The 14629-nt window shown below is 36.9% G+C and overlaps 1 protein-coding gene across 1 annotated transcript; it reads left to right on the top strand.

Annotated features, from left to right (window-relative positions):
• Positions 1-4292: 4292 nt before the first annotated feature.
• Positions 4293-9126, top strand: LOC125268132 (transcription factor Sox-10-like). Its single transcript, XM_048190244.1, is given in 4 exon segments — positions 4293-5416; positions 6408-6670; positions 7109-7173; positions 7176-9126. Coding segments are annotated over 4 exon segments (1461 nt in total). The 5' UTR covers positions 4293-4976; the 3' UTR covers positions 7869-9126.
• Positions 9127-14629: the final 5503 nt, after the last annotated feature.

Consider the following 14629-nt stretch of genomic DNA (forward strand, 5'->3'; position numbering starts at 1 on the left):
GGGCCGCTGATGCAATTATAAAACTAACGCATAGCACGACACGATGCGGCAGGAGCTCATTCCAGCGCTGCGCGCGCGCGCGCGGTCAGGACTGTGGGCCTGCGCGCGCACCATGCTACACACTATTCTACAATATTAAACTACATATAAATGAAACTAAGGCTTAATGCTGTATAAAATTAGCTCACAGAGGAAATCTTTAGTTTTTTTAGGCTATTTGAAATATATTTTTACCATTTTAGCCATACAAATAAAGGTTCTTTATTGACATCTATGGTGAAGAACCTACACTCTAAAAAAATCCTGGGATAAAAACAACCCAAGTTGGGTTGAAAATTGACAAACCCAGCAGTTAGGTTAAATGTGTGCCCAACCTGTTGGGTAGTTTCAACTCAACTATTATTTTAAAATTCCTATATGACTGGCTTAAAATGAACTAAAAATCAGACACAATTTTTAGAGGCAACATTAATAATCAAAACGTGAAAATGTATTAATAAGAAATTTAATAAATGTTTATTGTTTAATTATCCATTAAATGTAATAAATGTTAATTTATTAAACATTAATACATGTTCATTCCCAACATATTTTGGGTTCATTTTAAGCAACCAATACAATCATTTTTAAACAATAATTGAGTCAAATAAAACTACCCAGCAGGTTGGGCAAACATTTAACCCAATCGTTGAGTTTGTCCATCTTGGGTTGTTTTTAACCCAGTATTTTTATAGAGTGTAAAATAAAGGGTTTTTTCTCAGTGATGCCACAGAAGAACCATTTTTGGTTCCCCAAAGAACATTTCAGTCATCAGTTCCAATAAGAACCATTTTTTCTTAATGTGGAGAACATTTTAATATTCTAAAGAACGTTTAGAACCTTTTTTTTTTCCCACAATAAAGAACTTTTTGTGGTTCCATGGATGTAAAAACGTTCTTCACTGAGCCATTTGTGCCAATGAAGAGCCTTTATTTTTAGGGAAAAGATGTTTAAATGTTCTTCACACTAAGAAAGAACTGTTCTTTGGGGAACCAAAAAGGACTATTATTTGGCATCGCATTGGAGCCTTTATTTTTTGTAGGTTCCATGTAGCTACCTATATTAGTACACGAATGTATGTATATAGTAAATTCCGTTAATTGGGACATATTTTGCCTTTGAGATGAGGTGGAAAAAGTTTCCCAATTAACCTTAATTCACCTCTACATATTTTGAAGGGGTACCGCCCCCGGTGGCAGCTTACACATACATGAATTCGACGTACATGAAAATCATAATAGATCGGCTATTCTGCACAACCCTTGACCGCGCCACGCGCTGAAGTAAGAAGGAAGACGTTATTGCGCACAGCAGGTGCGCAGAATCCCGTCAGGCTATGGTGCGCGAGCTGCTGACGGGTCCGGTGGCGCGCGGCGGGGTGGAAGGACCTCTGATTCACCCTGAGGCACAACCAGGCCAACAAACAGGGCAGTGTGATCGGAAAGAGGTGAAAGAAACCCCCGGGACACGACGACACTAATGAACAACCACCTGTGAAAGTAGTTTAAAATCATGAAATTGCATCAAATATAGACGAACGTAATGGTATTGAAATATTACAAATTAGTATAACTAATGTGAGATCTAGGCTACTTATACTATTGCAGTGCTTACCAAAAAACTTTGAGACAAAATATTTTTGACGTCTCCCTGAAATCTTTAGTTAATATTTCAATAATTTAACATGTTCAAGGTTCTCTGATGACGTTAATGCTCACGTGAGATGCAGATAAACAAATAAAATAGGCTTAGTATTTTCCATAGGCCTAAGAGTTTTAATTTTTGTTTTTTTTGTTTTTGTTTTTTTCAATTAGTTATGTATTTTAATCTCACCTTTTTACGATGTAATCAGCTAGTAATTAACTCAGCCCCTTAATTGAAATACAAAATAATTAATGTGATCGCACATTATTGTATGTCAGAAAGTAAATATCTTGAAATAAACTGTCTGAATAATAAGGATAGATTAATAACAATTTTAAAGTGACAGATAGATTCCACCTAGAATTTGGTTTATTATATAATGGCAAAGACATACAGAACTAAATCAAGAATATTAAGTTTTAAATATATAGATACATGTATATAAAAAAAAGTTTAAAATCACAAATAAAGGAGGCCGAATATTACTGCCGTTGATTTGCAGCAGAAATCGCCGCCCTCTGCAGAGAAACTTCAGGGCGAAATCCAGCAGCCAATCAGAGAAGGACCCGATGGGCCTCTGCTGCTCCTTTAAGAGATTTTTTTCCATGAATTGATTTTTTTCTCGCTCTTCACACAACGAGGCTCTTTAAGCCCCGGCGCGCGACACAGAGCAGGCATTCAGAGCGCGAGCGAGGGGGCTGAACCGACGGACTCTCGCGCTGGGCGGGCGACCTGCTTTCAGTGCAGTAAGACGCTTGACATTATTACCTCTCTCTGTCTATCACTTACTCTGTGTGCATGGGAATATACGGCATTGCAATGTCTAAACGGAGAAATTCTTCTACTTATTACTATTTTTGGAAACAATAAATATACATCGAATTGAACTTATTCGCTGTATACTCATTTGAATTCGTTTTCTGTTCGGTTCATGTCTGCTGTAGTTTGAGGGATAATTGTAAAAAAGAAAGTTTCTCATCGAAATAGATTAAAATACACGCGATTATTTAAAAAACCTTTAAAACTAAGTTGGTGTCACGGGGTGTACATTTCGAGATTTGCGTTAATGTGTAGATCAGTGTTGGGTTAATCTGTCTTAACTTGGTAAAACGGCTTAATCTATCCTAATCGAAATATATACACTTCGATATTTTAGTAAAATTACGGCTGGATTTGAATACTTTGATTTGATACGTGTGCATAATCTTTGTCCAGTAGCCTATTTTATGTATTTGCAGTTATATTATCAATGTTTTTGTTTGTTTGTTTGTTTTGTTTTTATTCTGTTTTACTTGCGTGTTTGTGAGCAATAATTGCAATCTTTGGCCAAAATGCTCGTAATACAAGCACTTAAGTACAAAATCCTTTAAGTCTGTTATATTCCAACAATATTGAAAATTCTGAAGAAAACACGTTTATTGATCAAACGATTCCGTATAAACGAATCAAATCAATGGCGTTTCAAATTAGTGGAAGTTCGAATCTAATTTTTTTGTCACATTTGTTTAATTGTGCCATTTAGGAAATGTTTTTGGCATGAGTGAATTAGGGGCAAATTATTGCCAAACCAGGCGTTATGATCCGCCCTACTCTAGCCAAAGACGAACTGAATCAAATTTGAGCAAATAAGTGGCGGAAATAAAACCGATCTGCAGTAAATAGTTGAGTGGTTGATAATAATGAACAGAAAGTTTCTTAAGTTCTCTTACTTTGTACGAGAAATGTGTTGAATGGAAAACAGCAAACTCAGAAGCGCAATTAGCCTGCTATGAAATGGACCGTGTTGCTAAAAACAAATTGCTTTATATTTTTGTCCCAACGAAACTACTTCATAGAAAAGTAAATAAGACACAAATGATTAAACATTTGTATTCCCGTGACCCTAACAAATGGGACTGAATATTAAATCATTCTGGTACTGTTGAAGTGAAGTCACCTGTGTCTTATCTTAATTAATACTGGTGTCGGATGGGTTGTTCTTCTGAGATTCGATCCGCAGTAATTCAAGCTCAGCTCTGGCTACAGACTTTTTGCCGTATATATAAATCAATATCTGGTGTTGATCTTCTGTAATTAGGCCTGTAGTAAGCCATATACGCAAAATGAATTATTTCGCGTATATTCACTGTGCCGGTTGCTTGAGTTTTCATAAACACACTGCTCTGACTTTCTGTATTTTCCTGCTGGTTATGAGTCGTCGCTTGTGCTTTCACCAACAAACACTGTGTAATTCAGCTGCCCACAGCAGCGCCGCTCCGTGTTTATCCAGCAGCAGGGCGGAATGAAGCCGGTATTATTCCAGCACTCTCTCTCCCGGGAGCTTGAACAAACCGCCAAACCTTCAACAGTAGCTTGTTAGCAGGAGTGAAGCTAAAATAACACACACGCAGACCGAGGCGAACTGACGCCACCGTATGATTGGCCTGGAAAAAAGACGAATTCTAAATAAAGTCAAAGCCTCAGTGTTTGTAGCCGTTTTTCCTGAACAGGTTTGTGTTGTTCGCGAGGCGTTTGAGTGAACAGCGAAGAGGTTGTGCGGTAGGGAACGTTCCCACAACTTTCAGTAATGTTTGGTAAATGTTAAAGTAAAATTTACAATAAATAACATATTTAGAACGTTCTCAGAATGTTCTTGGAACGTCTTTATGATGAACGTTCTCATAAAGTTGAGAAAATATTTTTCGAAAATCCTTGTTATTTGTATTTAATGAATGTTAACGTTGACATTCTTGGAATATTACAGATAATTATAAATTAAAAATATATTTTGAGTAAAACTAAGTTATAGGACAATGGCTACTAAAGTAACCTTTTACATAACGTTCTAATCTCGACAAGAAAGCTGGACGTTTAAGAAACATTGCAAATCACTGTTTCCACGTTTTTAGAACAATTTATTAGCTGGGATATAGCCTATTAAAACGTAAAAATAATAGCCTATTATTGAACACTGAGAAGAAATGCTTTACAGAAACATGCAAATGTAACACACAAACTCCAGACCACCTATAATATTGAATAAAATTACCTTTGTGTCTACTTTTTTTGCAGGTTTTTCAGCAGATCTATATCCAGAGGAAGACGGCGGATGGATTCATTCTGACAGAACAGAGCGCGCATGAAAAGAAACTTAAAGTTTCACTTGATGACCTATAATTAAAAAAAAAAAAAAAAAAAAAAAACACACTGGCAATTGTTTTAGAGAACATAAAATAGTTTTTAGAGAACAAAGAGGTCCTGTGAGGAAAAACTCACCTACCCAAGACACCTGTGGCCGAAGAGCGAGAGCATCGATGTCGGCGGAGGAGCACAGTATGTCGGAGGTGGAAATGAGTCCTGGGGTCTCGGATGACGGTCACTCTATGTCCCCCGGGCATTCGTCCGGAGCTCCCGGCGGGCCGGACTCCCCTCTTCCCGGTCAGCCGTCTCAGATTCCCGGCGTCGGTGATGATGGAGCCGGAGTCTCTGCAGGTGTTTCGGTGAAGTCCGACGACGACGACGACCGGTTTCCCATCGGCATCCGCGAGGCGGTTAGTCAGGTGCTCAACGGCTACGACTGGACTCTCGTGCCTATGCCCGTGCGCGTGAACTCGGGCAGTAAGAGCAAGCCGCACGTGAAGCGGCCGATGAACGCGTTTATGGTGTGGGCGCAGGCCGCGCGCAGGAAACTGGCGGATCAATATCCGCACCTGCACAACGCCGAGCTCAGTAAAACACTTGGAAAACTCTGGAGGTGAGAGCAAAAAAATAATTTAACGTCTACTGGCGCCACCAGCTGTGCATATCAGATGCCATGGCACTACAAATTTGCCATGTCATGCTCTAATTAATATCATATAGTCACAAATAGGCCAAAGCTTTATTTATAGGCTACAGATTGAAGAAAAATCAGAATAATTGCATCTCCATTAAACCATGGCGATCAAACTGAGCATTTCCAATCATAAACCACTCAAGAAACAGCCACCATCAATTCATTACTGTAATTCTATTAGTTAATAATTGATGCTCCAGTTTAATGTGTTCTGCTGTAGATCTAGTCAAATCTGATGGCCACACCTCACTGTAACCTTCATATTAACTGCACACTGCTCACTCGGCCTCTGGCTTTGAGTTTCTCAAGGGCTTTAGCTGAGAATAATCATTCCTTCAACATGCCAGATTAGAGGGACAAATCCCTTCAGGAGCTGCTGTGGAAAAGACATGCTGTAAACAGCACCATTAACCTGAGCTAGTATGCCAACAGCAGCTATTACGTAGTGCATTTATCTAAAAAGGTTTATTTTCATGAGGGAGTGAGTGTTTGGTTCTGCTGGGTTTCTAGATGCTCAAATAAACTAATGAAAGCGTCTTGGTCTACAGATGACTGCATATATAACAGGTGGAGAATAAAACCGCAGAGTTGGTTCATACACCAGCTGGAAACTGATCGTCTGCTCGTGTTAAACTCTCAGAGGAGAAATCTGAGCCAGTCTCAGTATTTAACAGTTCAATAATCATAGTTCATTCGACACTTAACTTGATAAACTGCAGATATTCTCTAGATTTAAATAAGATTTTATTGTCATATTGATGGTATGTTTGTTATTTGTCCAGTGATTAGGTTACAGGACCTACTTCTCTCTATCTGTCACATTTGTTTCAGTATTAAATATTTTGGTATTTTACACATTTTGCATATCATATTGTGCAGAAGATTAAATTTTTTTGCATGTGTGTTTCAGGCTGCTGAACGAGACGGATAAGAGGCCGTTCATCGAGGAAGCTGAGCGTTTGAGGAAGCAGCATAAGAAAGACTATCCTGAGTACAAATACCAGCCACGTCGACGCAAGAACGGCAAACCTGGATCCAACTCTGAGGCCGACGCCCACTCCGAGGGCGAGGTCAGTCACAGCCAATCACATTACAAGAGCCTGCACCTGGAGGTGGCGCACGGCGGGGCCGCAGGGTCGCCATTGGCCGACGGACACCACCCTCACGCTACAGGTGAGTTACACCTGCCTACACTAAGAACTTATTTTGAAAGAAATTAATGTTTATTTAGAGAGGACAGGATTCATCTGAAGTCATTTATAAAGATTTTCATTTCAAATTGAACCTTCTATTCATCAGGGAATCCTTGATAAACCAAATTTTGTTAACACAAAAATATGAAGTACAACTGCATGTTTCAAATGTTTTTTGAGAAGCAATCAGCATTTTAGATTGATTTCTGAAGGATCATGTGACACTGAAGACTGCAAAAAATTCAGCATTGCCATCACAGGAATAAATTCCATTTTAAAGTATATGCACATGGAAAACAGCTATTTTAAATTATAATAATATTTCACTATTTTTACTGTATATTTGGTCAAATAAACGCGGTCTTCTTTCAAAAATGACCACAAATGTCCTCTAAAACTCTTCCATTTGTTCCCTCAGGTCAGAGTCACAGTCCTCCGACGCCCCCTACCACTCCTAAGACGGAACTGCAGGGGGGAAATCTGGGGAGGGGAAGCGTGAGGGCGGAGCCTCCAGGAGCGGTTTGGGGGTGGGAGCAGATGGAAGCTCCGCTTCCTCATCCGCCAGCGGTAAACCGCACATCGACTTCGGTAACGTGGACATTGGCGAGATCAGCCATGATGTAATGGCCAACATGGAGCCGTTCGACGTGAACGAGTTCGACCAGTACCTTCCACCCAACGGGCACCCGCAGGCGTCGGGCGGCGCAAGTGCCGGGTCTTCGGCTTCTCCGTATGCTTACGGCATCTCCAGCGCTCTGGCGGCCGCTAGTGGTCACTCAACCGCCTGGCTTTCCAAGCAACAGCTGCCGTCCCAGCAGCACTTGGGCTCGGATGGCGGGAAAACACAGATTAAGAGTGAGACGCACTTCTCCAGCGACGCGGCCGCTGCGGCTAGCGGGTCACACGTCACGTACACGCCTCTCAGCCTGCCGCACTACAGCTCCGCCTTCCCCTCACTGGCGTCACGTGCACAGTTCGCAGAATACGCCGAGCACCAGGCGTCCGGCTCGTACTACGCCCACTCCAGCCAAACCTCCGGCCTCTACTCCGCCTTCTCCTACATGGGCCCCTCGCAGAGGCCCCTGTACACAGCCATTCCGGATCCCGGTTCTGTGCCGCAGTCGCACAGCCCGACTCACTGGGAGCAGCCCGTCTACACCACCTTATCTCGACCGTGACATGCGTTACGGAGGTGACGCGATGCTCTCGTTTCATTTCCAGTCACTGAAGGTGACCGAAAATCATCAAAACACTCGCCTGCACCACAATCTACACAGACATAAATCTGCGAGAAAGGGTGTGTGGAGATCTGCAGGGAAAATATTCTCACGTTGCCTCTCAGGCTGATAAAATCCATCGCGACCCGTTTCACAGAGATCTGCTCGTCCGCCAATTTGACACAAGTGGTATTTCATGAGACTTATTACCAAAGTACTGAGACCAAAACATTAAAATGAGCAAAATGGGCGTAGTTTCTGAACTCTGTATGGTTTGGCAAACTTCTTCCAACACATTCACACAAACTTACACCTGATGTTATTACCTGTACATCCACATGTTTTTTTTATTTTTATTTGTATGTATGAATAATCTCTTTTTATTAACCAAAATAAGGCCATATTGTTTTTATCTTGGAAAAATAATGACGTGTTTTTATTGTTGTAATCTTTTCTATTGTTGTTACTCTTGTGTTGCCATAACTACACTGAAAAGTCTTCACCACTGTCTAGTGTTTGTTAATGACATTTGTGTTTTATGACTTTCAGCGTGTGTAAATATCAGTGCCAGGGCGCAATAAACGCGTCTTATTACTCCAAACACACAAACGGAGTACTGTAATGCAATATGTTTCCGTCACATCGGAATTAACGTGATTATGAGTTTCTGGTATAAAATTACCTTCTTTTTTTATTGTTTTAGCTAACACCGCTAGTGCCTCAGTCCATCGGAAACGGTTCGTAATCGCTGATAAATTCAAATTAAATCACGTGAACTCTTTTCAGGGCGCGAACTTTCAGCCGTTTGCCAATTCGATTTTTTGCCCAACATATACGAGTTTGAAATAGTGCCGATTTATATTTTGTGGAAATAATGTCCGTTTCAGAACATTACCCTTGGTTTTATTTCGTAAAGAGAGTCTAGTTAAAAGACGTTTAGTTGTTCACCGTTTTTCTCCCTTTGTTATAGTTTTCGCCCTTTTTATTAGAACTATTCTGAAACAACGGAAACAAACAACATTCTTGTTATATATTACAAAATATTATTTATATTTGTTGTTTTTGTTCGTTTTTTTATCAGTAGCGTTTTATTCTGACTTTGGAAACTTTTGTCGTGTAATTCTGTGGTGGGTAAAAGTGTTGTTGTTTTACTTTATCAGTGTAAATAGAAGAGAGCAGTGACTAACTTCCCTCACTCTAAATAAAGCTGCAGTCTGTACAAACGAGTCCTCGTCTTCATACACAATCACCTGATTATTAATCTTCCTCTTCTTCTGATCTGCTCTATACCAGATCTTAACATATCACCCACAATATATTCATTTTCTACACTCAATATATGATGAACAGCAGGGTAAATGATATCGGAATAAAGAAGTTGAGGGAACATTCTGGGAACGTTAGGCGAATGTTAGTGGAACGTTCTTTAGTTCTAAAAAAGAACATTATCTTTTTGTAAATAAAACTTTCCTGGTTAAAACTAACGTCATAAATGCATGTTTTGGGAACGTTCTGAGAACATTCTGGGAACCAAAATTCGCTAGCCGTACATTTGTTAAACTCCAGTACACACTGCATAAGATATTGTGATATAATAATGCAATATTTGACTTTTCCATACTTGGACATGTGACAACAATATAGCCTAGTATTAATGTTTAAAATATTCACTATGCTTATTATCCCTAAAGAAACCAGTATGTTTTTTTGATGTGTATCTGAGCTTGTAGGTTCATTCTGATTGGCTGAAACCATTATCATGACAGCGCACATCTCTACATCCTCTGCATTAATATATATGTGTGTGTGTGTGTGAATGCTGCCCTGCATATCTGCATGTGTGTGTGTGTGTGCTGAGAGCTGAAGCTGATTTCTAATTCCCCTGATTTAATCATCTGTGTGATACTTTGGTTAAACAAAGAGACTCATTCAGCTCCGGCTGAGCGAAGGGAGGGAGGGGGTCTGGCCTGCAGTTTCACTGGATACAAAGAGACTCACACACACACACACACACACACACACACACTGCAGGTCTCACTGCAACAGGATTTGCACATTCCTAAACAGTGTGCATGAGAGAGAGAGAGAGACATCTGAAAACATGGTTAGTTTTCTGTCTCTGTATCACCATACGACTGTGTCTACACGTATCATGAGGGCAGGACTCATTTCCCATCAGCCACTGCGAATCTGTGGTCAGAAGTTTGTTTATTTATTTATTTTTTAATTATGATTGCAAACTTTACAAAGATGACAATAACATTATACAGTTTTGTATAGAGTACACAACATATATCAACAATATGTCTTCTGTCATCTGAACATACAGAACAGAAAAAAAAAAAACAGTAATTGCTGAAAGAGAAAGATCAAGAAGAGTAAAATAGTTAAAACATGAGGGTAAGATATTAATTTACATTTCAATTAGAGTGTGCAAATTAAAGTCATTACAAATTTAGGTTGTTATTCTCACTTTCTTATTACGGAGGATGAAATAGTGTTAAGGTACATTTTAAATTCTTTAAAATAATAATAATAATAATAATAATAATAATAATAATAATTGGTTTGTTGTTGGTGAATTTACATTTATAGATATACAATTTGCCAAGGAAATAAATTAAATTTATAACAAAGCAAGCTTTGTTTTTAATAGGGTCAGAATCAAAATAAAATCTTTAAAAGTTAAACTTATATCTTGTTGGATATTATTTTTAATAAATGTTTCAATATTTTTCTATAGATGTTTAGTAGAAACATGACCAAAATTGACAGCTGACAGTCGACAAATGAGTTTCTGTGTGAACTTGGCAGAATGAGCATCTTGTATCAATATTTGTTTTATATTTAATCATAAAATATTTAACAGGGTAAAATGTATTTAATGTTTTGAAAGACACTTCTTTAACTTTATTAGTAAGAAAATATTTTTTTTGTAAGGACCAAATCTTATTCCAATTTAAATTTTTTAATAAATTATTCCAGTAAAAGATTGCAGGAGATATCAAGATAATATCTTCAAGAAACAATGATCTAACTTTATTGTTTCTACTATCCTTTATTTCTTTTTCTCTGTGAAAAACATATTTTGGAGTGTCTATTGGCTCAGGGAAAGTAGTGTTTATATTTGGAGGGTGAACGTAATTTTTAAAAAGCATACAGATACCCATTGGTATCGCTTCCATAACTATAGTAAATTCTTTGGCAGTAATATTGTATTCTGAAAGAAATTATGTGTAAGTCATTAGTAAACCTTTGTTGTTAAATAGCTGACAAACTAAAATAAACCATTATTAAACCACTGATCAAAAAATAAAGTTCTATTTTTGTATTAAATATTTTGATTGTTCCAAATAAATAATTTATGGGGAGTGAAATTATGTTTATATATTAAAGGCCATGCCAAAAGTACCTGTTGGTGGAAATTTAAAAGTTTGATAGGAATTTTTGATAAGTTGTATTTGCACATCAATAAAAATTGTATATCTCCAATATATGAAAAAGCTTGTTTTGGGAAAATATTGCAGATGAAATTTTGATTTTTCAAATATTGATGAAGCCAATTTATTTTGAAAATGTAATTTAAAGAACTTAATCTGTGGTCAGAAGTGAATCTGTATACCAATAGACACCACAATTACTTGACAACTTGATTACTTGATATCATAACAACCAAAACATAATTATAACATTTATGACGTTTAAAAATGTAAATTATGGAGAAAAACTTAAAACTCTAGTTCTTCAGAAACAGGTCAAATGCAGATATGAGGAAGGACAACACCCATCAACTGCAGCAAAATTAATTTTTCATCTGCACACCCTCAAACACCACATGCTGTCTTCATTAATATAACCAAATACTCTCCATGTACATACATTACAGTATTTAGTTGTTTTCCTTGGGACTAGTGCCCAGAGTTACCACTAGAGGGCACTCCTTCCCTCACAATTGCCATGCTGTTATGAACTTCAATTCCCATTATCCTTTGTACTTACATTTGAAAGTATAGCTTGTGGAAGATTTTCCCTATGCACCTGACTTAAATTTACCTGGGTCAACTTCCAATCGACACACCTAATACTTCTCCTAATCGACACTTAAATAATTTATACTCCGTCTCCTAATTGACGTCGACTGAGTCGGTCAAGGTCTTGACCCTTTTGAACACTATCACTTGGCAATAAGGTCTTTAGTGTTCCTTAACTTTCTGCTCAGAAATAACCAGACAATGCCTCAGAATATGCTTTAATCATGGCTGGAGGATTACAATCACAGAGAATCCCACCGGCAAAAACAATACAACAGTTTATATAGGAGAAAGGCAAAGCATTCTACAATATGATTGGTTCTTTGTATGTCAAACCCTAAAATTGCCCTTACATACAGAGACAAAAGCATAAAAAGTCTATTCAATATTCATAATATTATCTGCAGTTCTGGTTGAATTGCATGATAAACTATTTTGTTTCTGGTATTTCAGAAACGAAAACTTGTGTTACATGAGAAAATCATCATTAGTTTTTGGAAATGAATCATACACACTGACTAACTTATTTTCATAGTTGTACATAAAAAAACAAATATGTACAAAGATAAAAAAAACAAAAACATCACAATACAATCAGAACAAAGCATTATGTTTACAGTAGATTACAACATATCTTGTGTATCATCTCTAATTCCCTTTAAAAGACATGCTATTGCTATTTACATGGAGGAATATAGACAACCTCTGTCACACCACGGTCTGTCCAGCAGAGGGGGACAGAGAGCACAAGACCTTTTTTTTTTATTTTATTTTTTTTTATTAAGTCATTTCAAATAACAAACAGGCATTAACATATTATCAATGATAGACATTAACAATAAGACCAAGCAGCATACTGTAAACAAGATAATAGTAACACAAACAAACAAACAAACAAAAAACTAAACAAACAAAAAAACAACAACAAACAAACATGAAAAGCAAATTCAAGGGAGTTAATCCATATATATTGCCAGTAATTTAGAAAGCTTTAAGGCACTCCTCATTTTTAGCTGTTTTAAGGATTTAAATAAAATTTTAAAGTCATTTTTAAATGCCTCAAAACATGGAGAAACTTTAACAAATCTACATTTGTGTAGGTAAAATTTGGCTACAATCAACACATTATTACACAAAAATTCAATGTCTTTGTTGTCCAAAAAGACACCAAATTTAACAATATGATAGTCAAAGGCAGGTATTACATTTTTTGTCTCCAACCACTCATACAATCTGTTCCAAAAAGAGTTAACAATCGTACAATTATAAAAAGATGTTCCTGAGATTCAATATCTTTTCGACAAAATGTACACACATTGCAATCCAAATTAAACCTCATTCTTAGAAATTCGTTACATGGATAAATGTCGTTAATTGTTTTGAAATGTACTTCTTTCATTTTAGGAAACAAAGGAAATGACAAGTATCTGGTTCTAACTTTGATAGTGTCAATTTTGGAAAAACTTGGAGATAGATTTTTCCTTTTAACAGGAAGAGGAAAATACTCTTTTGTGATAAGTGATCTCAAAACCTTGTTATTACATTTTTCATCCAAAAAATTATACTTGTCAATAAACAAATCCAAAGATGTGGGTATTACAGAAGAATATTGTAATATACCTTTAATTAGATTTCTCAAAGCTACAGGAATAGCTTTGACAACTATAGAATATTGCCTATATGAACAATCCAAATTAAACTTTGTCTTAAGATTATCATAACTTAACATATTACCATCTTCATCCATTAAATGTATTACAGCCCAAACTCCTTTTTCCATCCAGTCTTTATAAAATAAAGATTTCCTCTTATGTAAAATACATCTGTTATTCCAAATTATAGCCTTATGTGGAGTAAAATTATGCTTGTATAGCATTTTCCAGTATAGTAACGCCTGCATATGAAAATTAGATCACTTAAAAGGCAGTTTTAATGGTTCAAATTCCCCTATACCCGTTGGAAAAGATGAAAAGGAAGACTAAACCATAAAGATTTTTCATCTTTTACAAATGTTTGTAGCCATCTTGACTTAATAACTCCATTCATTGCCCCAAAATCAATTACATTCATCCCTCCTTCTTCAGCCAATTTTACCATATCACCTTTTCGAATCATATGTTGCTTATTATTCCAAATAAAATTATAATTAATTCGGTTTATTTCCTTGATGCACCTTTCTGGTACTGCTAATGAATATGCCGGGTAAATTAACCTTGATATCCCTTCCATCTTTGTTAATAAAATTCTTCCAAAAATGGAAATATTTCGTTGTAACCAGCTATTCAATATTTTTTAATTTTTTTGCACAACTTGAATATTATTTTCTTCCCTGTCCCTTGAATCTTTTGTAATAGTTATTCCCAAGTATGTGATCTCACTTTTGACTGGAATATTATAAATTACATTTTGTGTATTGTCATGTATAGTCAAGATCTCACATTTTTTTCAAGTTTAAATATAACCCTGAAGCATCAGAAAAAAAAGATACAGTTTTTAAGGCATTTGGTATTTGATCATAGTTTTTTTTAAAATAAGGTTGTATCATCGGCTAGTTGTGTAATTACCAAGGATCTACCCAAAACATTTAAAGGTTTTATACTTTCATTATTTTTAATATACAATGCTAGTAACTCAACAGCCAGTAAGAAAAGAAGTGGGCTAACTGGGTCACCCTGACGAATTCCCCTATTA

The sequence above is a fragment of the Megalobrama amblycephala genome, linkage group LG1, assembly GCF_018812025.1.
Source record: "Megalobrama amblycephala isolate DHTTF-2021 linkage group LG1, ASM1881202v1, whole genome shotgun sequence".
In the NCBI taxonomy this organism is placed as follows: Eukaryota; Metazoa; Chordata; class Actinopteri; order Cypriniformes; family Xenocyprididae; genus Megalobrama; species Megalobrama amblycephala.